This window comes from Neodiprion pinetum, chromosome 6 (genome assembly GCF_021155775.2).
Source record: "Neodiprion pinetum isolate iyNeoPine1 chromosome 6, iyNeoPine1.2, whole genome shotgun sequence".
In the NCBI taxonomy this organism is placed as follows: Eukaryota; Metazoa; Arthropoda; class Insecta; order Hymenoptera; family Diprionidae; genus Neodiprion; species Neodiprion pinetum.
In genome coordinates this window covers 11,420,804-11,448,622 of record NC_060237.1, presented here as the reverse complement: position 1 = coordinate 11,448,622, position 27,819 = coordinate 11,420,804, and the positions used below count along the sequence as shown (strand labels likewise).

The window sequence follows — 27,819 nt, the reverse complement described above, 5'->3', positions numbered from 1 at the left end:
TTCTACATTTACAATAAGAATAATTTCATCACTATAAATTAGGTCCACAGTTTCGACGTCAGTTTTCGAAAGATCAGTTAATAATGATAATGGAGTTTTACGTGACATGCACAGTCGTTGATACGTATAGAACAATTCAATGTAGCACGTGGTACGGGAAATATGTATAGGTATATGATATATATCTATATATATATATATATATATTTCACCGATTAGAAAGTACGTCGATGTAGTTTCTACGCGTAGATATTAAATACTTTTAGTCATCTTCCAGATGTACATAATACACTCGCAAGACGATACACTATAATATAACGGTATAAACACATGCTTAAATAACAAACACTCACCCGCAAACTTTTCACAACAGAGACGTGTGTATACGGAGCTTTTATTAATAATGGTATAAGATATTTGAAATGAAGAAAAATCGATATATGCTTTATTTAAATAATATATAATAATACTAATAATAGTAGTAATAATAAAGTACAAATATACACGACATATTTACACGTTTAAAAAAAGAACGCCTAACGAATACAGACAATCGATCATATTATATTCAAATGTGAAAATAGTTACCCAGTATACGCGTATAATGCATACATAATACATATACTTGCATATGCAACACAACCCTATTACAACACGATACTGCGTAAAAAGGCAAAACAGCAAATATCACGCCTCGAGATAATTTCCAAATTAAGCCAATTCAGATAAACTCCGAGACAAATATTCTTTTGAAATCAGGGGCTGAGCCGCCTATGTCGTGCCTGCAAAGTTCTCCGTTATCCAGATAGCTGATACCAGAATCTTTCAATACGTTGCGAAGGCTTTCGACGGATAGAGCAAGATCTTTGTTACTGACAGTTAATTTGTCGAGATCATTCATCGAGTATCCAGCGGCTATTTTATTCTTCAAATGATACGAATGTATCGTCGGCTTGGAAAGATTCCGGGCGTTCCTCGAGCCGGGTGAATTATCGGCAAAAGCGGAAGCGTTAGTTTTTGAAGACTTGGAAGATTTCTTGTCTATAATCTTCGGCGTGAATGACCGCATGCTGCTGCAGGCATCGGAGTTTCCGGTTCTCTTCGATCCGCCGATATCCACCCTCGCGGGTTCCTGACGTTGGTAAAACTCGAAGTCATCGTTTGCGACGGTCGTCACCGAGCAGCAACTCCTGCAGGAGCTAATCGTGTCTCCGAAATCTCGGAACTCGTCGTCGAGGTCGCAACTCTCGTCGTCGGAGGTGTCGTAGCCTCCGGAGGCCTCGACGCTGCCGTAATGGAGCTCGAAGACGGAGGGGTAGCATCCCTTGCCCTTGACGTAGGTCCTCGAGTCGCCCTCGAGGCCGCAAACCGCGTTTCCGCTCGACTCGTCGAAGCTCTGGTTCCGGCGCATCGGCTTCCTGCCGCGATTCGGTATCTCGTGAATCTCCGTGCACGAGTTGTACTTGAATTTTGCGTCCAGGCTTTTCTCCAGCCTTGAACAATTCTCGAGGCCGACTGTGACCTTCGGAACGTGAAGACGAGGACCCTCTTCGCATATCTGACCCAGACTCCCCTTTATGTAGTGATTTCGAGGAGCGTTTCCGGGCCCGGATCCCGGCCTGGCGATCGCGGTGACGCCGTCGTCGAGCTGCACGAGGTTCTCCATGTTCTGACCGAAGACGTCCGTGCTGCTGATCTTCCGCTTGCTGCCGAACTCGAAGTTCTCGTTTATCCGTATTCTGTCCGGCTTCTGCTGCTGTTGCTGGTCGCTCGATACCTTTCCCTTCTGCGAGCCTATCCTCGAGTCTTTACGGGGCTCAAACGTCGAACTTGTGAACGAGGTCAATTCCGCCGGGAGGGACGAGTAGGCATTTTCATCGTGAGACTGTGACCTTGGATAGTGCTGTATTCCCATCGTTATAGTACCGTTTCTTCCTATAAATGGGAGGAGATTCGTGATTTATCGAATGAACTTTGATCGGAAGATTTGCTGCAGTTACGAGTAAATATGTGGGACTCTCTTTTTCTCTCTCTTTCTCTCTCTCTCTCTTAGCTGGATTAGTACCGGTTAAAATTCAAAACATGTAAACAAATTAGCAGTAACGCATCTTGAATTTAAAATCATCCTGCAGTCAAGATGTAGGTCGGCATATTTTTTGTCAGCTTGGAAAACCAAGAACCGCGTCGTGTTATAGGAATTAATGGAAAAAGCATATTGTGCGTAGAAGTGAAGATAAACAATTGTCGTTACGACGTCCACCGTCTCATTCTCATATATCGATGGAAAATATATTTCCGAGGCACCGTTTTTGATCTGTGGGTATTTAACTGAATCTCTGCGTTAGAAAAAATTCTATTTGGCATTCTCAGTTATTAGGATATACGAATTATTAGTTATCTGGTTCACAAGTTTAGCTAAAAATAGACAAAAGAAAACTAAGCACTTCATGTATGTTAAAAAGAAAATTCGAATCGGTATTGACGAAAATAAAAATAATAGTGCTAAGTAGTCTCACAACTTCGGAATCTGAGTGGTCGGGATTAATTAAAAAATGCTCTCAACTTTATGATGGCCATATCTAAATGTTTTACTGATAGTCTTTGGAATTGAAAATCCAATTTTTAAATATTCATGACCATGCCGTAAAACGTCTCAATATTCTTACGACTTCGGATTTTGGAAGAAGCTTTTTTAACCCGAATCAGTCTGAATGATCTTTTGATGAAGCTACGTTAAATCCATTCAGGGTTCGAAAATTCATCAATAAATTTTTTATGTGGGATCCTGTAACCTTGCAATCGTTAAATTGAAAACAATAGGAATTTGGAGACGAGATTGAAACAAACCGCACAGAAACGCGCTAATATACATGTATACATATATCTATAAACAAATAGTTTGACGCATGCATACAGTGTAAAAAAACATTAGATATAGTATAAGAAATAAAGTATATACCTCTATTTTGGTGGTTATGCAACCTTCCATAGAGACTCCCATTAGTTAGTGGAAATTTTAAGCCATGATTCAAATTTAACTGCAACTTATATTCGGCGTCCTGTTCGAAATGTCTGAATTTTCCATCGATACCACCTGAAGCAAAAATAGAATTCCGCAGACGAAAGTAGGTTTTACGCTGAACTTAATAGGCATGTAATAGAAACAATCACACAGTGCAGCCACATATACGGTTTCTTTGTCAACTATACAGGCCACTTTGCTGTCAACCTCTCGAACCTCTGTTATATGATCCACAATACTGTAACACTAGCTGAGAAAACTAGCGGTGACATTTTCCCAAATTTTTATGTTTTATTTGAACAGTAACCCCAGATTTTGAAAATGAGATGAAAATTACCGTTGAACTCGGACGACTGTTAGGCTCAACAATTTGACAGTTTGATTGAAAGAGTAACCCAGTTGACGAAGAAAGCACCATAAGAATTAGAAAAGTCATGCAACTTTGCCATAGAAGATATTATAATATCGTATATATGCAGTATCAGCAGTAAAGCGTCTATGAAAATCACAGTTAGTCACAGTTTGTCCATCTCAAGACACCAACGCCTACCTTACTTGGGCATGTACGGACCTATAGTAGGTATCATAAGTCAAATTTACCGTAATCCACGAGGAGGCATGAAACTAACCTTTCCAACTTTTTACATATTTTTCATCACTAATGGCGAACTGCCGTGTCACGTGCCCTTACGGAAATTAATATTAAACCTACGCACGAGTGGAATGTGCGTAATATTTTGTGGTCAAGAGTTAAACGTCTATGCAAGCCTATTTTGGCCTAGAAATATTCTTAATATTCCGTTACGCGTGATCACAGCGCTCGTTATTAGATGCACAGTGCCTTCGTAACCCATTACATGCCTACCTATATTATTATATACGCGTTGTAGACAACTATGCGTGTATAATAAAGCAGTTCACAGTCGTCATGCTCATTAATATCAAGCGCGTTTAATGGGCTATGTACGTGTATCGTGCTTGCCATTGCAAGGTAGGTTATACGTACGAAAAAAAGCTTCAAATGAACAAAGTTGTACAGCCCGGAGGAAAATAGGTATCACCCGGTGAATCGAACAACTTATTCTCATTATAACTGTTCGTTTCGCGTTGATGCCTACTTACCGAGGTAATATCCAAATATCGCCTATTTGAATACATATTATTTATTTAAGTTTCAGGTGATTTTTTTTTCCTTCAATCATTTCGCTTGTAATTTATGCAGCGATTAACATTCCCGATATTAAATTATATAAAGAAATTCTTCCAAGATTTAAAACGATCCTAACATAACCGTTACACCGCGAACTGTTATTTCAATGACCGTGAACCTTACGCGGTTAAAGTTCGCGCGGCAAGTTTAATTGGCTGATGGTTAAATTTTACGAGGCAATAAAATTATGGACGTTACTGCAACTTTATAAGTATATACAATATACCTATACTTACAATTGTTTATTTATATTAAGCCAAGTACCCGTATCGCAAAAAATATGTACAAAACAGAATTTATTTTTCAATTTTTCAGCCTTTATTCTCTCGTCAATCAATTTTCATCTTTCTTTTTATTTTTCATTAGACCTCCATCCGCAGGGACGGTATAACTGTTGTTGGTTGGCAACATTCTTTCGTAACTTCGCAGCAAGTGGAACGTTTCAATACGGTTTCGTTCTGTTAATAAATGTAGAGATAACTCCTCCTGGCACTCAAACGCAGGTATATTCTACGTAGGTAGAATGATCAACAATCGGATCGCAATTTTGTGTATTGCAAAGAGAATAGTTGTTCGTATGTAAAAGATTAAATGATCTTACGGTATGTATCATCGGATGTGGTATATATAGGCGGCGATCATTCGGCGAAAAGAACAAAAACACGATGCAAAAGTAAATGGAGAATGTAACGAAGAAGCGATAACCAAGTTGAAGGCTGTTTGAACAAACCGAATAATGTAGAGAAATACGGAATTGGCATATCATTATTATTCCTACTGTTGTAATATTCGAGTTACGTATTTACCGTGTGATAATTTCCCTGCGTGATCCTGCTTCGTGTAAACTTTGGCAACGTAGTGGCAGAACATCTTGTCGAAAATTGCCAAACAAATTGGAAGTAAAACATCCTGAAGTAGCGGTAGCCACGTGGCTATATTTTGTGGTGTACAAAAGCCTCCCAGTAGTTCCGGTCTTATGGAGATCACCTGTAAAGGAATTTCATATACTTTTTCTCACTCCCTCAACTCGTGATAAATTCAAAATTGATTTCATTATAAAAGCAAACGAATTGAAAATATTTTTTATTCGTGTATTTCGCAAATACTTGTCGCCGTTGAAAATCAACAATTTAAAAGCTGTATAATAACTTATGTAGAGCCGCCCTCCTTGGCGGAATAAACTTAATTATAATTCAGAATCATCCGTTCTATGTTTATCCGTACACGGAGGTATGTCATACTGAGGTAGAATACGCAGGCGTGTAATGCGCGTAGAATTACAAGTTTCGAATGAGAGAAATCGTAAAGTGAGTCGAGATAGTTGCAGGTACACCGCGCGTATAGCATTATGTTATACGCGTAGCAAGTCAGCAACACAGCGAGTACAAGCCGTTGCACCGCGCTTACAAAATTGTTACTCACAGGTTTCGCTTTCAGATTAAAACTAAAGTGAAGAAAAAAACGTAAAATCATAATGAATGAAAACAGCGGTGCAACGGAAAACGATTTGAAAATGGTAAAACAATGTGAAATAAAATGCAGTTCAATTAGGAAGCGAGGGTTTCCCAGGAGTTTCGATTCAATTTATAATTCATTTAATTATCTTCTGCAAATCATGCCCAGGTAGCCGGGCATTATATGCCTCCCACACACACAGACGCACACGCAGAAGCCGGGGAAAGCATATAACATATTTAATTCTACCTCACAGTGCTTGTGCACCGAACCCGAACGAGCCCACACGCACGCACAAGCCCAATAGTAATGAACACGTGTCAGCCCTTGCATTATGTGCAAACACGCGTGCAGCACGGAGCATAATACAATTTACAAATAATGTTCAGCCAAACGTGGTATTTTCAGTGGCGGCAGCATTAATTATATTGCGGTAGAAATATAATTTGAACATAGCTGACTGAAATGCCTGATGATAAATTAGAACGGGAAACAAGTCGGTTGCAGGTGTCGCTGAAGCATCGCGAGTGCACGGTGCAATTGCTAGGCGAAACTTTCGGTTTTAAACAATCCGTAGATTTAATTGTGCACAAGTGAAAACGCAAAATACACTTTCGAACTGCGGGATGAATCTGGTTCCGGACGCACACGCTGTATGTTTTTGGTTCAGTAGATACGTTTCTATAGGCATTTCGTCATGTGGCGATTTATAAAAAACTTCATTCAAAATACCTTTATATTCAGTTCAAGACACCGAAGAGAACAGAAAAAAGAAAATAACCAACCGTCGACATTCTTTCGCAATCAATTTACACCAAGACAATTATCATCAACCTGTCAATGCCGCCTGTCATGTGGAATCACTTAATTCAAAAAGCACCTATATTACACGTATACCTGATTGAAATTTATACATTTCAAAAGAAATGACGGTATAATATATAATACTTCTTGTGCAAGTAGGACTATTCATCTGATTCGTGCATGAGTTTTATGTTAGAATGTATGAATATTAAATTATACAGACAAGAATTTGCTTCGATCAACGAACCCAAAATACCACAGAGATCAAAATAACGGCTCGTGTCGCTGTCTGTCTTACGAATTATAATGGGAACGCGACTTCGCTACTGAAAGACGCCACACGTATAGCTGGGACGAACTCTCTTATAATGAGAATCAATTTGCATATTCTTTTTTCTGCAATCGAAATTAATTCAACAAGACGTAAACACTATCGTCTCATCATTGATAACAGCTAGTGATGATCAATTTTTCAATTATCACGAAACACTTGTCACGTATCGAGTGGATGATCCAAGACGTCAAACAAGAACAATAAAAAAAAAAAAAAAATACTTCATCATCGATTACATATATTTCGCATTGATACAGGTATCGGGAGTTGCCGCTACATTAACCGAAACGAACTTCTCATGTTTCAAATTAATAGCAACACTTGTTGGACTCGAACGAACCGGTCAAAATATGTAAATAAATTGTATGTTCGTCGAATTGAAGTATCCAAAAAATGTGGTTCTTTTTTACGCGTAAAACAGAGTTCAATATACCGTCGGTCTTGGCCGGCACGCCTGTAAGACTTGAATTCGGGTAAAAGAAGGAATAACATGCCGTTGACTTGCAGGTGGGTTAAACCGATCGTAGTATAGACTTTTTTGAAAATCTAACTATTTTCTAATCCGTGTTCTCTCTACGCTTGATGGTGTCAAGGCAATAGCCGGGCAAACCGAGGTACAGAATGAATCCATATACACGCGCACATTTGATTTGGCGACAAAAAATCAACGAGCGTACCCATTACAGGATACTATACGTGGTTAGACGAAGGTTCCAACGACTTCCGTCGCCGGTGGATTCAGTCATTGGAAATCCTTATTTTATAATTACTTCTTTTGCGCTAGCGCAGATCGTGTCGCTTTCTTGATTACGTTGCGAGGTTTGTACAAGTAGGTATGTTTGTATCCGAAACTTAACGCTGACACTCGTAAGCGAGATATTATAGGTACGTGTGGCTGAAAGCACGCATGGCTTCATCCTCGAGAGGCCTTTCGCTGCACAACCATCGAACCAATCCACATCCGACCTGATCGAATCGCGATGCGATCTCAAGACCTCGAGGTACTCAAGGATACCGAGATCCTCGCCGAACACCATCCGCCCCGATCGGTAATCAGGAATAAAACTTTTTACCGCGGAATATAATTTCGGCTTAGCCACTTGCACGCCGTACGCGAGTCGAAAGTTTCACGGTTGGCTTAATTCGCGATTCGACCGCTCCGAGTCCTATAACGTTGCATGGCGGCCGAGTTAAACCGCGTTACGAAATATTGGCTTGGCCCTGGCGAGCAATAATTGGCAAAAAGATACCCTCTCACCGTGCGGGCGGAATTCGAACGACGCGCGTCAACTGTTGAGTAACCATAATACCGGGCACAAGATACAACTCAAAAATTTCAATTACCAGCACTGGAATGTGGTTGCAGATATAGCAGACAAACAGAACGCTGTAGACCGTTGAATGGCTGTTGTTCTCATCCACCACCTTTTTCTTCCTGAGGCAGGCTCTACTGTTCGTCGAACTGCTCGTGCAGGACACACTCGAAGGATCCCACGTCCGATCCTGAGGACACTCGAACCCTGATGAATTTTTCGAGCTTAGGTCAGACAGGTCGGAGACGCTTTTCAGGAGCTCGTTCTTCGGTTTGGCGCATATGTCCTTGTAGAAGGTCACGAAGAGGCTCAGGATCGACGTCAACATGAGCAGACCTCGCAGGGAGTTGAAGAAGATTCCGTACTTAGGCGAGAGTTCGTGGGCTACGAAGACGCAGGTGTCGGGCTGGAAGTTCAGGACACCCGTCACGCCAATGCAGGCCGACAGAATGCTCATACTCAACAAGTGATACTTCAGGTGATTCTTCGTCACTTCCTCGCAGCTTATTGCCGCGAAAATTGCAATAGTCGTTAGCGACAACTCTTGTAATATGCTCGACGAGTTCAGCATCCATACCAAAGTTGAGCATAATTCTGCAACAGAAGACACGGTTAGTTGACCGTCAACTACCAGGAGAAGGTCACTCGAGTCCTGACGAGGACATTTTCCTGTTCCAGAATGAGGCGGCTTGATTTATACATTTCCTAAAAATTCCTTGCATGCAAAATTATTTTGGAGATTACTCTTTTGGAATTGAACATATCTGGTCCTTTCCCACGGCGAGTAAAAGCAATTAACACTTCGTCTAGTTCTGTTGATTAAGTTTGAGTTACACTCATTGGCAAGGTCGCGACTTGTTTGTTGTATTCGCTATATGCCAGTTTAAAGACAAGACGCGATCGCAGAAAAACACAGCGAAAAAGAACTGTTGCAAATAATGTATGAACGAATCCTTTCAGGTGGGTTGGACATTTGTTAAACAGCTGTCTCTACCATACTTCCTGACATTGGATTGTGAAAAAGTTAAATCCCTGAGGTTTTCCGGTTTTCCAAATCAGTGGATACTCTCACTCTAATGTAAGACCAACCTTGTAGCTTTTGAGTAAGGTGTGTTAATACGAAATCGTTAAAACTTTGGTAAATCGTCCTTAAATAAGATTTCGGAAAAAATTTGGAATCTTTTTTAACGACACCGTTTTGATTTCTGATAAACAATTGACTACTTAGATTTTTTTTCACCTCGGTGATCCGTGCGAAAAAATCATGCGATGATTCAATTCAAATTGAAACATTTTTCAAACATTCAAGTGTTGATATATCCTGGAAATGTCTAAATTTTTATGAAATTTCACCATACCAAAAACTTTTTTGATACTTGTTCTTATAAGAAAGCTGCAATTGTAAGCCGGACTTGACATCCATATCAATATGTTTTTGTTTATTCTGAATTCGAATCTGATGTCAGACATGCTCCATCACCCCTAGATTTTGAGTTATATGTGGGGTATTTGACTCTAACTTGCGCATCGAAAAATCTTGCAGTGTTCGAGGTCGACGAACGACCGTTTTAGGCAGGAGTACTCAAAATTTGGGGTTGATGGAACAATTCTAACCACATATTCGAATTCAACACGGCTAAAATATAAAGGTATGGTGTTCTAGTCCACCGGACAAGACACTTTTTGTAATTCATGTCTTACATGATATATTGCGAAATTTTTCAGGGTTTCAGGGATAAAATGTCAGAGTAATCGAAATATGATAAATACAATTTCAGCAACTTTCATCTCTACGTTCCTGTTTACAGATTTGTTTAAAGACAATAAAAAAAATTCCAAAGACTGGTAAAGACCTTATGGAAAATATTTGCGACAAACGCTCACACTTTAACCACATCACTGTGAGGTGAATATTTTTACCGATGCGATGTTACGTACCTCCAAAATGATTGACTGGTCTTATAAGCTTAAGAATGGCGTAGAAAAGCAGGGCCAGTTGGTGAATGAGGCTCTGGGCGAGTACGGCGACCACTAAAAGATCGATTCTTCGTTTACCCGACGACGGCTGGTTCTGGTAGATCAAAAGAGTCCAGGAAATCAATAGAACGCATATAGGTGACCCGACACACGTGGCGAGCCATTCGCTAACTTCGCTTCGCATTTCTGAAACCAAAACGGAAAAATAAAATTAGTCCAGTGTTCGAAGTTCAAAGAAGCAGTTTCACGAGATGACCTCGTTACGTGTGCTTCGATAAAGTCAAATGTACACGGAGAGAGAAAAGTCGTTAAATTAACCGAATCGATTTAGTTGGATAGAAAATTGTTGCTTTGATCATTATTTTGTGAAAATTAATATACCGTAGCTGACATAATAAATTCTGTCACGTGAAAACAACCAAACGAGTTATTCGAACAATGCGGTTAATTTCATTGAAAATTTGATACGTCCAAACGATATTTAGTTGTGTGAACTCAATGATTTGGTTGAAGATGGGTTGAACGCGTGCAATCGCTTTAACTAAATACTTTTTTGCCGTCGAAAAATTCAGTATTCCGCGGAATCAAATTTGATCCTCTCGAATCAACCCCTACATGCGATTTAGTAAACAAATTGATTTCGTCAAACTAAGTGATTTTTATTCTTTACGTTCAAAATTATACACTGTTCAATACGTATAGTTGAACTAACTAAATATGCCTTTTGTTACGAACTTTTGATGATCGAAACAAACAAATCAAGTCTTAGCCTAAACAAATTTACATTTTGTAGGTATCACTTGTTCCATTGATCCAAGTCAGCGAATATAATTCGAATAATTGCAAATACTTTTGCTGATTCAAATGTATGTATCAGTCGAAACAACAACAAAATTTCCACGCAAATAGTCCAATGAATCTATCTACAATCACGAATAGGCCAATAAATTTAGCTACTTTTGAATATTTCGTTGGTCGAAAGAAAACCACAAAAGTCCAGCTGGAAAAACATACAGGTGATGAAATTTAAGTTTTCAGTGCGTTGGGCCAATGATACAAACGAAATTTTTATGTCGAATAAATATTTTGCTGATTGGAAGCATTTTATTCCATAAGTGAACTGTTTCATCAACTTTTTCACTGCTTTCAAATTGTTGAAATACCGACGAAATCCGTACAGTTTTGTACAAAATCGTTTCATGTCACCTGGCAATAGCTTCGTAGCATTGAGATAAATGTATCTCGTCATCTAAGTGAGCAAAAGTTAACCCGAAGTTTGTGCGATAGTTTGGCGTATCGGATACAATAGTTCATCTAATATATAAAATATATAAAAAAAGGTGTGCAATTCGTGTAGGATGATAAGTATTTCTGAGCGGTCCTTGGTTGAAATCCCGATAAAAAGCATGCGGTGTTCAATTGGAAAATAATATTGCGTTCTATCCGACTTGCGAACAATTATAAGTTATTTGCGTTACTGAAAATTCTGCCAACTGCCGTAATTAGGCTATACATTTCAATTTTATTTTTGGTTAGAACCATTCCAATAATTTTTGCAGGACTTCCTTTCACTCCATGATTCATGGTCATTCTTGTCAATCGAAGTTTATAATAATTCTCGTGAAACATTACTTTACTTTATAACCTGAGCATTTGTTTATGCACACGATACGTCAACAAATAAGTTCTTTGAATCGATGATTGAAACACTAGACTGAACTGAATGTTCAGTTCCTCGTACCTAACTATGATTTATCCAACTAAACATTCAGTTTCGTTAACTGAGATTTTTTTAAACCAACAGAATATATTCTTGCATTGATGAAAGAATTGTTGGATCAAAAGGCAGGATATTCAGATTAACAAAATAATTTTCATATTAACTATATAATACAGGTCGTTCAACTTAATATTTTTTATTTAGTTTGTGCAACTTATTGCTGTATTGTTGTAATAACTAAATATTCGTTTAGCCGCCCGTGAACTCCGCATTTGATTGACCGAAACAATTTCTTATTTTGATTTAACGCCTTTTTTCTCTCAGTGTAATAAAAATCGATATAAATTGTACTCGATTCCAATTATTAAATTAAATTACTTCAGAATGTGTTTCTGCAAATTATGTCATAATTTGTTGTTTAATACAACATTTGCAATTTTTCATTCGAAGTCTAGTGAAGTCAAAGTTACCAACTTGGACTGCGTATACATAATATTTCCTTTCTCCTCACAAGTTTCTTGAATAAATTTGGTTCTGAGGCAATATCTGTTAGAGAAATTGTCCAATACCAAGTTACATATCCAGAAGTGGTAAATTTTTCTGTATTGATCCACTCTCTCAAAGATCATTCGGCGCATAGCCTGATTAATAGACGTTAGACAGTGTATAGGAATTATGTAAAAAGTGTCCCTCATCACTTTCGCGAGAAAATTATTGCCTTTAAACCTGTGAAAATAGTAAAAACTTGCAAATTCTTTTTGTGAAAATCTAAGCTTTCAATTGAATATTTAAGAGCAATGGATACAGATTGCGAAAAGTGTCTGTTGCTACGGGTGGAGAATCACGATGTTGTGTAGGTCTTCAAGCAACGATCAACTACGCTTGTTACCGTCGCACTCTCCGATTGGCTTAAAGTTCATACCATGAACCGAGGTAATTCGACCGTTCAAACGCAATATCATTTTCATTGATTTTTACACAGGTAACTCTGCAGGTTTGAAAATTCCATTAGTTCACGGAGTTCCTCAACCATGCAGAGGCTCTTTTTACCTCTTCCAGAAACAACTTACAATTAGGAACGATATTCTCAAGTAAAAACATGAATTCCGCCAAAGTAGGTAGGTAAATATAACGATGGGGGGAATACGTGAACATCGTCTTGATGAAAGATCGACCGGCTTACATCAAGCTTAGCATCGTATATTTATTATGCGATATTTTCGTTCCAGATCGATATTGGCGGCATATCGTCCCTTGACATACCGAGGCCATCAGGAAACGCTTGGGGATTGCTACAAGTAAGGAGACGTGGAATGCGGCTTCTTGTCAACTCTTGCGTCTAATGTAAGCTGCACAATCGTTCATGCAGCAGGTTCTTTCCAAGTTTAGCTGATAGGCCATTTCAGTACAGTTTAGCAATTTGTTGGTGCAAATGTTGATACGTCTATTCTGCGATTATGTAAGCCGGAAAACCGACAAGCAACTGCCAACTGGTAACAAGGAAGAAATCGTTCGACGACAGCTATGCCATTTATAGGATTCTTTTACTCTCATTTGTCTTCTGGGCACGTAAGAAGTTTCATACCCGGTGTATATGGATATGCATAAACATTAAATAGAAACACACCGATATAGGCAACTGCGCGTGAAAGTGCTCCGAGTCTCGGCTCGAATTTACAATCAAAATGTCTGGCGAACCGACACGATCCTTGATAGTTTATAGCTATAATAATTGTGATCGGCACTGCAGTAGTCGGAAAGTCATTTCTTTGATCAATGGCTGTAATATAGTGGCGGCAATCATCGCAATGGACAGTAGTATAAACATTGAGTCGAGATTTTGAAGAACCACCATACTTTTCCTTTTGTTTGATGTTTTTCTTTAATGGTCAAATTGGTAAAAAATAGTACCTGTATACGGTGAGAAAAAAACTTAATCACAAGGGATCTGCGGCAAGTTCTTGTACCAGGGTTCGCAGCTTCATCTCAAGCTGATGTAAATATCATATAAACTGTGTTAAACCTATAATAGTTGAAAAAAAATACGTTGAACAAAACTCGTGGATATAGTTGAACAAGCTACCTGAAGTAACCGAGTCTCAAGATTGGAATGTAATTGAATCTTTTCTTGCCGATGGTGTAGGGTACTAAAGCAAAAAGGAGATCAAGCGGACAGTATCGCGCGTTATAAAGACGAGGAATAGGATCGAGGGAAAAACAGACGTTACAGCAAAATCGTATGCCTTAGATACTGCTCTGTATATAATAGCGCACGTAACCTGAAAGTGGGTATTTTTGTGCCTGTGAGTTTTTTGCTCGGACGGTACGTGAGACGTGAATATAGATTGAGCAGGCTTCGTACACGCATGCTAAGCTCGTCCGGCGCGAGATGACGATTATTCAAATAAGTAATCAAAAAATGCAAATGCGCGTTTTGGTCCAACCATCCCATCCACATGATCCGCGGCTCACGCCCTCAGCGAGTATACCTATACATAGCTACAGTAACGGTCTTTTCTTTGCAGTAAGTGTATGTATATCAAGCAAGGCTCCTCAAATTCCATGATCTGAAATGTGAGATCGGTTCTGCTGCAGCGATCCAGCCGTGGACTTAATATGACTACTTTGTCAGTAGTCGAGCTTTTCAAAAAGCTTCGAAGGTCGAGAAGTCCGAGTAACGAGGAAGCACCTTTGATCTGAAATACGGCTGGATTTGGAGGCAGTGACAGTAGGCAGCACGATTTTGAACCAAGGTGGAAAGCAAGGCGTAGCTAGCAGGTAGGTATAATTTAGTTGTCAAAGAGGTTGAGGTAAACGTGGTAGTCGGGTAACACCGAAGCGAATAGAAAGTCGAGGTGGCAGTATGTGCAGAGAAGTTGAAAGATGTCGAGTTCCGGAGACCAGTGCATTAATACGTCTATAGAACAACTTCTTGGACGCGCGCTCTTCCGAACAGGCAAATGTATATAGATATATAAGGAATCAGCTATTTGTGGAATCCACGCTTGGATGTTTATACGATATACGCTGCACTTACGGTAACTTCCTAGTTTCTACAATTAATTAACGTTTCGTTAGCTAATGACAGTCGGCGAGCAAGTACGGATACAGCAACTAACTGCAGCGCCTGCATCAAACGTTACATATATGTACATAAGTCGATAGAAAATTAGAAAACTTACTTTAATTATTACTATTGCATAGATAATCGTAAACCGCGTACTGACTTACGTTTAATTGCCGTATTATATATATATATATATATATATATGATATATATATTATCGCAAGTGTATGGGTATACGTCATAGCACGGCATTTGTACGGTACATGATGAATAAAAACACTTTTTTATCGGCAGACATATATTTTGTACAGCAATCGCTTGGTCCTCGGAAGTGTAATCGTGTCACAGTATAATGAGAACAGTTACCGTAGAAAATTGATTCACTGCAATGCTACTATCCAGATTATGGATTATTTCAACTCTGATTCTTTAGAGAATGTGCTTTCGGATCACGGATGAACAGAAAATGCTATGCTCTGTCAATTTTGTCTACACATATAAATAGATTGGATTAAGAAGGTAAATTATTTATTGAATCGTATAAATTTGACAGGTAGTGTCTTAAAAAATAAATCCATGTTTCACTCACAAACGATCGGAGATAAAAACATCTAGAATCTAATTACGAGCAGCGGGTTTATCTGGTTTGGTGCAACAACTGCTTTTACTTTGACCGTACCTAACAGCGCAAAGTGACTTACGATAAAATCTGACTTTTACATAATTTATACACTTCAAATTATTATAGTCAACAGCTGCAGTACTTATAAAACAAAACTATGATGCTAACAGATTTCTCTAAGACATGACAACTCTTGAAAGATGTTCCATCATAAGACTACCATTAAAAATTGATGGTCAAATTTAATGAACCTCAATAATGGAATGATTCGATAAACTCCGGACCTAAAAACATTTGTATACTAAACTGGATCACAACCATATCGTTAGTTCAGCTACGCCATTCTTTTTTCGTTATTTCAGTCCGTTGTAGACTTGTAACCGCATGGAAACACGTATCTTGCTCATATCTTCAGAGATAATCGAGATGTGTTTACAGTGCTCGAGTTAAACTGGACGTTCAACCAGTTTTGTTATGAATATAAGTCTCCACCAGCGCAAAGAAATAAAGGTACAAAAAGCGCATAAACGCGAGCCAAAAGGAACTTTTCGTACGTGGTCATAATTCAGGATAACGATTACCGTACCCAACAACTTTCTTCTCGTTGTACTCCACACGGCGGAAAGCCATAATGAAGCATGAACTTTTTAAGGCATTCCAATTAATTCGAAAGTCGTGCAGCGAATACCCTAAGGTGCCCTCACTCCTCCGTATTTCATCAAAACATGAAAAATAAGCTCCGTAAACAACGTGAACTTTCAAGGATGCAGAAAATCTGTACACACGATACAAAACTACCAACACGATAGAGAAGCATCGAGGCCTGGGCTTCGAAACGATCGCACGCCTCGCATTCCACCACTAAGATAACAAATAAATGCATCTGATACGTTTGAGTATGGGCATAAGTGTGCATGCATATCGGTGCACACTTGAAATACGTATCGAGAGACTGTGGAGTGGCGCACAACTGCGCCGCGACGTCTTTTCGTCGACGTTAAAACGAAGAGCTGCAGACCAAGCGTCTTAAGACCGAAGGTTTAACCACACATACGCTACGCTGCGTATATGTGTACAATATGCCCTACCGATTGAACTTGTTTAGCGTTGAGAAAAGAGCATTCTTTGTCGATAAAATTCCTCCGGCCCAAACTTGAGCCCGATTTCGGGTAGCAAAACAGAAAGAAGGTAAAACAAGCTCTGTACAAATAAGAGATTTTTTTTTTTTTTTCTTTAATGGTACCATCAGTGGTTCTCAGGACCCCTAAGCCGCTCGCGTTCTTTAGCTGCGGGCTCTGCGCGATCTCTGAAAAAGCGTACGTCATGGTCCACGAATTCCTAAATCCTCCTGCAGGTATGTTATACGCCGGCCCTTCTCAACGACGCGACGTCGTAAGATGTAGACTTTTACATTAGGCAGCGTACCCATGCATATTCATGACAAACGAAGTCATACTTGGCACCTAGTTCGATTAGCGGTCATGCAACGCCGAGCATACGGTATTGCACGCATCGAGAGGATCTAAGGATCGTGAGATCGCAGTGCGGGTGTGTCGTTTGTCTCGGTTGGAATGTGGAGGCTTTATACCCGCGGGTCCAAGGTCGTGAAAACAGGACGCAGGCAAGCGTTCAAGACGACATATACTTATAGTATAGCGTAGCGTTATATTTCACGGTTGTTCTGGGTTCAGCATAATAGGAGCTGACGACATATAAGATTCAGTTTATGCTATCCACGGACTGCAAAAGTTCGTATTATTTTTTATTTTTTTTTTTTTATCCAGTAGCTGGATGCGTTATGGGCACGAATATACCTTCGGATGGTACAATTCACGATAGGCAAAAAGGACGGCAATTGGCTCGCAATTCGAAGGCGTGCAGCCTTATGGGTATAATTATTTCAATAAAAATAACTTTGGTAAGCCTATTTCTAAAACTTCTTTATATTAACTCGTATCAACGACGAGTCGAGAATATTTTTTCAGGTTTCGTATGTCGAACGATAAATTTTAAATTACCGGCAAATGTTATGTACGTTTACAGTTATTATAATCTTTATCCGAAACCTCAAATCGAGGTAAACTGGGATTTAAATAAAGCTAGGCGAAGAAGTATGCAATAGATCAACTTTACTGCTTATTTATTTATATTTTTAGTATCTTGCCGCTCATTTTAGATGCCGGAGAAGAGATTGCTCGGTGAAAACATGCGCAACTGCGGAATTTCTCTTTTTCAAACCAGCGTGGGTATGTAAGAGATCAGGAAATGTGAGGCAGAAAATTTTTAAGGTGTGTGTACTATGCTTTCTGTAGCTATAACAGAATCATGCTGTGTGCTTAATAAATGGTGGCAAAGGTCGCAGGCGACTAGAGCGCATGCACGTATGTACGCATTCGCGATATATGCGTACGAAATTGGAACGAGCGTCTAATAATTCACTTTCTCTCATAAAAGCTGGGAAAACTTTAAAATCGGAATGAAATTGATAACAATATAAAACTGTAGAACGCGTGATGCTCCCATTGGCAATTGAAAAAGAATTTGAAAAACGATTCGAATGTTTTCCTTCTGAATTTATTTGCAAGGTACTGAGAAGCGAAGCTTACACAAAGCGTTGAATAAGTTGTGACACGAGCTGACAGGCTGTAATAACATAAGAGAAGTATGTCAGAAGCTGAAAGTGGGAATAAGGAATGAACATGCTGAAAAAAACGCGGAACTCGTAGGACCGTTTAGCAAAATTCTCACGACCTTGTCAAGCGTGTCCGCGAAAATTGTATATGCAGTATAACAGTGAGCAATAAATGCAGTGACCCACGCGTGCGGTTGGCGGTCGTTTAATGTGTATATCAAGTACCACGGGGAACGTGGGTTGCAAGTTGACAGCCCAAGCTGGAGGCATTAAGCCGTGCTAATTGCATTAATCGCGAGGTAAGGTCATTGTTGCTAGCGTTGGGAAGGAGGGCGGATTAGCGAACATGCGACAGTTTCATCACAGCTAAATTCAGGACGTTGAAAAAGAAGAAAAATGTTGATTTGCTAAAACATGGTGGACGGAACGATGGACAAGCTTGTTGGAGTGTTGTTGCAAGTTTACTGTTCGCAACGGAAACTGAGAGAAACAAGGGAACAAGAAAGCGCGCGGACATCGCGGACTTGTTTTTAGTAGGACATTTATGTACTTGAATATGGCGTGGGAACCGAGATGGTTAACTGAATTGAAAAAATTGGAAATGGGTAAAACTATACGCAACGAAACCGAGGAGCTCGTTTACGTTTCGTAACGGTTAAGTTCATCGGCGAAACTTCATGCATTAAGGACCACAACTATTGGGCCGATTTTTGTGTCAAAATTTTTGTTTCCTTTCTACCGTTTCCAAAATAACAACGATAAACATTATCATACGTTTCGAGGGCGTAACGTTGGCCTGGCACGCCTTTCGCGATTCTGAAAATGGATGTAAGTTCTTGTATATGAATATGTCGGTACCGCATCACTTACTGGAAATGGTAGCGTTTAACGAAGACGACCGGCTTTCTTGCTGGCTTCGAAAGTCGTCCGCACCGCCAACCGCATCGCCTGGATAAAAATGTCTCCAAGTTTCCCTTGCAGAATTCTCTTCTTACACGTGTGTGTGAGTGTGTAATCTCTCTCTCTCTCTCTCTCTCTCTGTCTGTCCCTTTACTCGGTTATTTTATCGACGGATATTATTAGTAAAATATATCCCGCTTCCACTTGTCTCACTATACTTTTTCACTGCATATGTGTAAGATTCATCGCGTGGTTCACCGTGTGTCTGATCCTCTAATCAGTTTTGATCATCTTCCGGGGTACCTGCAGCTGGATCCTGCGCCACGTGCAGCCTCATCTTTTCTCGGCGTTCGCTTATTTATTCTTTCCAACAGTTGTCCGATACCACAAAAAGGATTATTAATAGACAATAGATAACGTTAGGCCGAAATCGTATGCCGGATATACAAAGCCGCTGCTCGCTGCACCAGATTATTTCGGGACGTCTTCGATACGGCGCAAGAACCCGAGTCGTTCAAAGTCCGCTCCAAACGCTTTTAGCTCAAACCCAAGCTCGCACTGTGATCCAGATACAGACTTCAACACTGTCAGGTATTTACGAGTTCCACAATACCGGTCCTCTTTTCTACGTGCGAAAACGATGTTATCACTCATCAGGGTAATAATGGGAATAGGAGCGATTTGTTAGGTTTTAAAAAATCGCCAAAACGCGCACCCGTCGACTCTCGGCATGTTATACTCGGAACTTTGTCAAAATGATACAGTGGCGGGGGAGAGGAGGAAGCCAAAGGAAAGGAGGAGGAAGTTCAATGAATACTTAACAACACGCGCATCACATTTTCCACCCCCGTGACGGGAGTGTAAATAAAAAATAAATAAGAAATTTAAACAAGGGGGTTTCTACACATGACAAACACCGCGCGCTGCAGCTGCATGCAGACACCTCCGCAACTCTCGGGGGCATAGAAGCAGTGGCCACTGGTTCCTCTCACTGGCGATGTGCCGCTGCCGCTGCGAGCAAGCCGCCCCGCTTAGAAGCCCCGAGGCTTACTCTTGGTATACCTATACGTATACCTACACCTAGCAGCACTACTGCTGGGACTGGGACTTGCAACAATCATTTGGGTCAGCAGCACAGCGTGCCGTGTAACAAAGCGAACGTGATTCTCAACTTCTTCGCCTCTCTCGACTCCTTCCAATTCGTTGCCTAATTCCCCCTCTGCGACTCGGCGGCTCTTCGGGTTCCAGACCGGTTCTCGATGCCCCAGCAGCGGCAAATGCATGGCAGGTACGGCTTCGGCCGAACCGCGTTATTATCCTTTTGACATTCATTTATGATGATGTTATCTTTGCTATTTTTTTTTTTTCCATCCGACCTTTCATTCCTTCAACAATGCGACGTCGTTATTGTATCAAATCATTTTACAGCTTATCGGCTTGCGTAAATAATGCTAATTTAATACGGGCAATGTGGGTTTCGACGGTGAAATATCATCTAGGTATCAGCTTCGACCCATAATTAACCGTGATACGGTATTGCGATATAAAAGAATGGAACATTGATCTCAATGGAGATTGTATGGGAATTAGAAAAGTTACTCGTATTCTTAACACAAATAGATGCATAAAAATCATTGAACTGAATTTTTTTTTTCAACCGTGTACTGTGTGCCGTTTCCTGAAAAGATAAAACAAAAATAATTTCAGAGCGATTTTTGAGAAATCACGACTTTTTTAATTTTTCTAAAGAAAAGTGAACTTTTTAATTATGAATAAAAGATTTCATCTTGAGTATGGTCATTAAAGAGCTTGAAATTTGTTATTACTCTTCTAAACTCATAAATATTAGTAGAGAAAGTGGTCGTAGAAATTTCGACTTTCCAGTGACAAAATAAAACTTTTCACTGAATTCTGATTCTTTAGGTCTTCGAATTAGGCAGAATTAAACATAATTGAAACAAATTGAACTTGATTGAAAAGAAACGATTCTTCCGTAAATTCCACACCTCGGTCACTTAACTCGTGAATTAAACACTATGCCATGCAGTAAGAATTGGGATTTCAAATTTTCGAACTGTAATAATTACGGCATAATGAAAGATTTTCTTAACTGTAAGATGTTTTCTTTGGTAAAATTTCTTGTTGAATCAATTTGTCACGTTGAAATGGAAAAATTACAATGGTTTACTGGTAAGACATAAGTTTATATAAAAAGATCTGTCTCACCAAATTCACTAAAATGACACTTATTGCTGGTACGAAATCTCACCACTATGAATTCTCACGTGTGCAATTAAAGGGTTAATCCAAAGTCCCTAAAAATAGAAATTGATTTATTCAGACAGGTCTTCAAACGCATTGCTACGACCGTCTAGTTATAACTTTAAACTCTTAGCTGTGCTGATACTTCTTGAATTATAAAGGAACTGAATGATCAAGTTTTCATTCAAACTTCTGGTCTCAACATATTGGGTATAAACACTGATGGAGTCATATCAAATTGTGCAAAATTCACTCGTAGAATTAAGGGCAAAAATTCAGTTTCAATTATTGAATACACACACACACATAGAAAGAGAAGTTGAGAAAGAGAGGGGGGGAGAGAGAGAGAGAGAGAGAGCAGAAGAGTTTTTGTAAGTTAGTTTTTGTTAGAAGAGTTAATCGACCAGACACTAATAAAGTGTATTAACTTTGTTTTGTTGGATAGGTGCAGCAAACCGATGCAACTGAGAACAAAATGAACTTGTATTGGATCTGAAAGAAATATTGACACTTATGTATCAACACCGTTGGGTAATTGAGGAAAAATCATACAACAGCAGGATCAGAAATCCAGGTTCAAGATGACGCATGCTGCTGGAAATGAGTTATTGAAACCCTTTGTCATGTACATGATATGGGTTGTTGACCCTAATAACTATAGGTAATATAGCACAGCGGCCCTTTAATACAGCAGTTGCATGGCTTGGTAGGTGAACATAGATAAAACTAAAATTAAATTACCAGAAGTAGGTGCATCCTGCAAAGACGTAACTAGTTTGAATAAAAATATTTATTAATATCAACACTAATTATTAAGCATTCCCAGTATAATTATAACACGATTATTACAATCCTTGATTGATTAAATTTTTCCTTTCTTTTCTCCTTTACCGATTACCGAACAACTATCTAATTTTATAGGGTTCCATTTATAGTACACTTAATTATATACAAAAAAAATATTTTCGTCGCAAGTTATTGACCAACTCTCTATAAAATTGATTATATACCGACGAATTTTTTCCACATAATTTGTTGACAGTTACCATATATTAAGATTTGTAATACGCTTTCGGCAAGATCACTTTATCTAACATTTGGCATATCTTGTCTCTAGCCTATGGAAGATGTACTTGTATTCGAAGAACTCTTCGGCAGGAAGAACAACCATTCTTTATAATACTATACGTCCGAGAATTGAGGAAGTACTTCTACCTTAACTTTCACAGACATTTACGAGGAACTGGTTTGCGTGAAACGATTATTTATTAGATACTGTCAAAGTTAAAAATGTTGTCACAAGGAATCTGAGTAATTGCTTCGTGTTCGGAAATTTTTTATCTCTCAAATACACACAATGAACGCCAAATTAGATATAATTCGTTCTCACGTGTCCTTAATTTTTTTTTAAACAAAGACTATTGCAAAGGCCAGACAAAAAGTAACTGATAAGAGAATTTATTTGGAAAACCCCAGACCTCCCCCCCCCCCCCCCCCCCCCCCTCGCCCTTGCCCTCTACAGTTGCATACGTTACCTCTATATTTAATATTTTTTGGTACATAAAAAAAACTTAACAATCATTTCTAATAATTTTTGACTCTCATGATTGAATATATGTATAGATTGATTATAATTCTTGATTGAAACGACAATCACTCTGTATTTTGCATTCATCGACACATTTTTTTAAACGAAAATCAAACGTTTTTAACATCGTTTTATCAAACATGGTCCACACCCCAATGTAACGTTATTCGAAAATGACTCAGTTGCATTGTTTTTTAACAACCGAGTGCTGATAAAGAATGAGATTAGAAATTTCCTGATTTCTTTAGATTTTCCAGTCAGAACTCAATGATTTCTCTACCTAAACTGACAATAAATGTTCATCGTAAAAGATGTTGAAAATAGTCAGTTGGAATTTTTTTAAAAATCAACAAAAAGCAACATTGTCAATTAAGCGCTAACTTTGGTTGGAACTGAGAATCCTATGTGGCTAAACTATTAAGGTACTGTTACGTACAATTTCCTAAATAACTTTACCACAGAACGAATTTCAATAATTCCCTATTTTTTTCAAGTCACAAAATTTCCCGATCATATCAGGGTTCTTAAATTTTCTGCTTTCATAGCCACTCAGATTAGAATACCTTCCTATCTGAATTCACGAATTCAGAATTGGTAATGCTCCGTGATTTTCGGTTTTAATTCAACAGACATGGATCGTTCTAAACGCAATACAATGTAACGGCCATTCACAAATACTCTTCGAAATGGATATGAGTTTCCTCGACACAAAATCGGGCACACCGACGGTCTCCTTTGATTACGTTTGTCCACCATGTCCCATAGATCCGTGATTTTGCATCCAAGCTTTCTACAGAACGATAATTTTGAGTAAAAATATTATAATATCTTTAATAGACTAAGTTATGAGTAAACTATAAGGTGAAATTTAGCTCAAAAAGGCTTGGAATGGCTATGACTGGTAATGATGATAAATGATATAAGCATATTGAAAGCTCAGTAATTGAAATAAAATCGTACTCACGGGTTACCGGCATCGTAACAGTACGTTTCTTCCATAACAACGTAGTCAACCTTCATGTCCATCAAAGTTTCATAAACTGTAGAAACATCTTTTCTACTGAATATCTCATACACCTTCAAGGTACGATCTCTGAAAGCAGAGGACACAAGTGAACCAGTAGCAAATAAGTTATAGTATTGCTACTAGACAGTTGTTTATTGTGTTAAACTGATGGCTCTACAGACCTCATCTCTTTGTCTTCGTAATACGGATTATTAACAATAGGCCTTCTAGTAGACAGCATAATATTTGCCATTAATGACATTTTACCAGCAAATACAGCGTTGCTTGGCGTATTTTTCTGTATCCAGTCTAGTAATTGTTCTTGTTCAATATTACTGTATTCACCTGTAACATGGAATTCGGTATGTATCCAATTTAGTGATGACATAGTCAAGTCATTTACAGAAATCATTATGGTGGATCCGAAATACACTGAACTAACCAGAGTGGATCTTGACAAAGGAATAAAGAATCCCGTAAAGAAAAACCTATTCTTGCAAGTAAATAATGGAATTTAAAAATCTTCATACCAACGAATCCATGTTCTTCGTAAAGACGCTGGACTCCAGTATACGACATAGACGCGAATAGTAGAACCAATAAAGAGGCACGAATATTTGGGTTCCGGATTTCAACTTTTTCTAAGTATCGTTTGCTTGTTACTAAACTGGCCATGATACAGAGATGTGGTGTCATGAAAAGTTTCAACCGCATTATGAGAATTGCCATAATTACGAATGCTCCTGTTTGCAGTACATTATAGGCGACATCCATTTCGATACAATTGGGAAAACCGTCTGTATTGAAACATCTGTACCAATAGTACAAAACTAAAACACCCGACATTATGACTGTTGGTAAAAGAAACGTTTTTACTATGGCTTCGTAAGTGTCATACCCCAAAAAGTCAAATTCACTAGAACAAGTATACAACATTGTGTGAAACGTTTTATAATTAGTAAACTTTGACAGTAAAATATCAAAAACATGTGCATCGTCATCTGAGTTTAACAAACAAAATTTCAAAAATTGCATCCCAAATATAGTGCTGACAACGTCGAGAGGCAGCGCTATAGTACGCGGTAGCTTGGTGCTCAAAATAGAGCAAATAGTGCTTGCAATCAACATGCAAGTGTACAAGGAACAAAGAAGCAAATTGCTCTGTGTCCAGAAAATAAAAATGGTTACTGGCACAGCGTGTATAAGACACAGTTTCAGGTAGAGTTCATTGGGAATTATTTTCAACCACTTCAATATCAATAGCGCAAATAGCTGAGTAGCAAATACGAATTGCGAAAATTGCCAGCAGAGCAAACTCAGCAGGGTGCACATAACCATGTCCTGAAAAATATATATACTTTGTAGTAATAGAGCATTTAATTTGGTAGTTAAATCGGTAAAAAAAAGTATGATATACATCAGTTGTAATGGATTGAGTAAAAGTAGGTGTCATGAAAATCAATTTACCCTGCTTGGTGTATCTTGATAAATATCGTTCCAGATGATTTTTCGATTCTTCGTATACTGCCTCAATATAGCTGTTACGTTAAACATCTGGCACAGTAATATAGGGTAAGCAAAATTTTCACGTAACGGTGGCGTCCATTGAACTCTGGTACAGTCGTTATGATTGTAGAAGAACAACGCGACTGCTATTAGACCGCCATAGATGGAATCACTTAGGTTGACGGCATACAGAAAGAGTACTGCCACTGTAGCGGAGGCACAATACCAAACAACTTCTAAGTAAAAATAGATTGGCTCCCCTAGGCCTTCACAGCTTGTCACAGGAGACAAACCTTCTCCTCGTTCAATCTGAAATAAAGATACGTATAAGGAATGAAGATGTATGTGATATATTTGAGATTATAGCCTAAAAAATTTTGTGAATTAAGTACTCTTATGGAACAACAATGCAGAAATATTGAGATAAACGGAAAAAGTTGAAAATTATTATTTCTTTGATAACTCCTGTAGTTTTCTTTTGGTCAGAATATATTTTCAACCTGCTTATCTTCCGAGAACCTATACCTGAAAATCTGCGAAATGACAATCGTCAGAGTAAATCAGAACACTGTAAAAAAAATTCGACTTAGGGTATCAGATTTCATAGATATTTCAACAAATTTTCAGAGTGAAATTCTCAAGACAAAAATATGATTTACATACCTGCCAGCATAATCGTGCTGGGATCAGACCAAGCCATTTGAAATTGTGATACAGTAGACCGATCGCAACCTAGAAATTTAAGGAACACAAATTAGTATAAGTCATAAAAAAATCAGGAAAGTTGATTAAATTAATATACAATAGTTAAAATAATACCTCTGGAAACAAGTTGAATTTTTTAATAGCATTGATAGTGTTTGGATATTCGGTCAAGTTGTCGTGCCTAATCTTGTGTAATCCTTCAGAGAATGTTTCAGACTCGACAATAGTTTTGTAATAAGAATAATACATCCCCTGAAACAAATAAAAGAGTGAAAATATTACTTCTCTATTATTCTCACATGCGCAAATTTGAAGCTTGATTACTTCCATCTTTCTTTGAGAATTACAGGAAAATTCTTTGAAAATGAAAGTAAATAAACGCCTATATCATTTAGTCGGTAAACATGCCTGTACCTAGCTGTAAACATGTTGCAAAGTCACCTAGAAATCCTAGTAAATAGTGGCAAGTGATCAAACTTTTGTTTGCCTGTGTATATGAGTGACGATAATTAATTACCATTTCCGTTCTGAAGGACATCTCTCTTTCCACCTCAGACAAGTGAGAGAAGTGTCGATCATTTTCAAAAAGTGTTGATACATGAATGTGGTGGAGAGGCGCGAGGAAAATAGCTGTTCAACAATTGAAAATAGTGCATCAATCCCACTGTAGTTGGCTGTAGTAAGCAATCCGGAAAGGTTAACTCCCGATGTTTACGGCTCGAAAGTAATTTATCACTTTGAATATGTAATGGTCTTACCCAAGATTATTATCCACGTCTTTCCGTAAAATATAGACAAGTGTTTTGTAGTTTTTTCATTATTTTTTCGTTTTCTGTCTTTGCTTGTCGCCATGTTTAAACATCATCATGCGACAAACAGCCATTGAATAAACGATTACAATAGAGGGATGCCTCTACACATTTTACTAGTCAATCGACACTTCAGTTCCCTGCACAGTTTGTTAGATTCTCGAAGTTCATCTGAACATAACGGTTAACCACGGATGTTCAGATGATAAAAGTAATGGATTCACCGGTGACTGAAATACACACAAAAATTAAATAGCAACTTACCGACATCAACAATTAGAACAGATCAATAGGCGATAGTTCTATAGTTCCAGTCACGAAGTAATGCTAAGGAGACCGAACTCTGCATGTAAAAGTTTGCTCATTTTAACGCATGAAAAAGGCCAAGTCCGCAGAACGGAATAGCTACATGCTGACGTATGCGCTGTACGCAGTATAGCCGTGTCTTTTGCTGTCTCACAGAGAGTGCGACTGAAAGACTCCCGCTTAACGACGTAAACAATTTTAAATTTTAGTGAAGTGAGGCTATGTTATGAGTTCAAAGTTATAACGAATTATAAGACTTTTAGAATCTTTATGATGTTTTAATAACTTGATGTCAAGACACTGCTGCGTCTTTTGATCCTCTGTTTTTTTCAGGAATAATAAAATGCGACCGCATCGATGTTTTCTGTTTTCCCTGCGTGATTGACAATCATGCGCCTTAAAGTCGCTATATGCAGTCTGTGATGTTTACTTATATATGCATGGAGCTCTCTCACTTGCACTCTCGGTGAGAAAGAAAAGGACACGGCTATACTGCGAAAAGCGCATGCGCGAGCATGTAGCTATTCCGTTCTGCGGACGTGCTTTTTCACGCAGTATAATGAACCAACTTTCGAACTCGG

General features: G+C 38.7%; 2 protein-coding genes across 5 annotated transcripts; both read right to left on the bottom strand.

Moving 5' to 3' along the window:
- Positions 1-423: 423 nt before the first annotated feature.
- LOC124221089 (uncharacterized) lies at positions 424-20,126 on the bottom strand. Of its 2 annotated transcripts, XM_046630743.2 has the most exons (6): positions 19,027-20,123; positions 10,077-10,301; positions 8,170-8,732; positions 5,039-5,219; positions 2,960-3,094; positions 424-1,935 (listed from the first exon to the last, which is right to left on the bottom strand). In XM_046630743.2, the coding sequence occupies exons 2-6, from the start codon at positions 10,297-10,299 to the stop codon at positions 722-724; spliced, it is 2,316 nt and encodes a 771-aa protein (XP_046486699.1). In that variant the 5' UTR covers positions 10,300-10,301; positions 19,027-20,123; the 3' UTR covers positions 424-721. The 2 variants fall into 2 exon arrangements, with proteins under 2 accessions (XP_046486699.1, XP_046486700.1); XM_046630744.2 differs by lacking the exon at positions 2,960-3,094 and having other exon boundaries at positions 19,027-20,126.
- Positions 20,127-21,783: 1,657 nt separating this feature from the next.
- Positions 21,784-27,284, bottom strand: LOC124221272 (C-mannosyltransferase dpy-19). 3 transcript variants are annotated; one of them, XM_046631106.2, is made up of 10 exons: positions 27,197-27,284; positions 26,882-27,103; positions 26,641-26,753; positions 26,238-26,375; positions 26,082-26,150; positions 25,380-25,727; positions 24,443-25,253; positions 24,095-24,257; positions 23,871-23,999; positions 21,784-23,696 (listed from the first exon to the last, which is right to left on the bottom strand). In XM_046631106.2, exons 2-10 carry the CDS (start codon positions 26,973-26,975, stop codon positions 23,492-23,494), a joined length of 2,070 nt encoding a protein of 689 aa, XP_046487062.1. In that variant the 5' UTR covers positions 26,976-27,103; positions 27,197-27,284; the 3' UTR covers positions 21,784-23,491. The 3 variants fall into 3 exon arrangements, with proteins under 3 accessions (XP_046487062.1, XP_046487063.1, XP_068993557.1); XM_046631107.1 differs by lacking the exon at positions 27,197-27,284 and having other exon boundaries at positions 26,641-26,797; positions 26,882-26,986; XM_069137456.1 differs by lacking the exons at positions 26,641-26,753; positions 26,882-27,103; positions 27,197-27,284 and adding an exon at positions 26,448-26,451.
- Between the last annotated feature and the right edge of the window lie 535 nt (positions 27,285-27,819).

Coding starts and splice junctions, on each gene's coding strand:
- LOC124221089 (XM_046630743.2), bottom strand. CDS start 10,299: ATGCGAAGCGAAGTTAGCGAATGGCTCGCCACGTGTGTCGGGTCACCT. Junction 5,220..8,169: donor GCAACCACATTCCAGTGCTG/GTAATTGAAATT, acceptor ATTCCTTTACAG/GTGATCTCCATAAGACCGGA. Junction 1,936..2,959: donor GCATAACCACCAAAATAGAG/GTATATACTTTA, acceptor TCCCATTTATAG/GAAGAAACGGTACTATAACG.
- LOC124221272 (XM_046631106.2), bottom strand. CDS start 26,975: ATGGCGACAAGCAAAGACAGAAAACGAAAAAATAATGAAAAAACTACA. Junction 24,000..24,094: donor TACGAAGACAAAGAGATGAG/GTCTGTAGAGCC, acceptor CTCTGCTTTCAG/AGATCGTACCTTGAAGGTGT. Junction 23,697..23,870: donor TGTTACGATGCCGGTAACCC/GTGAGTACGATT, acceptor ATCGTTCTGTAG/AAAGCTTGGATGCAAAATCA.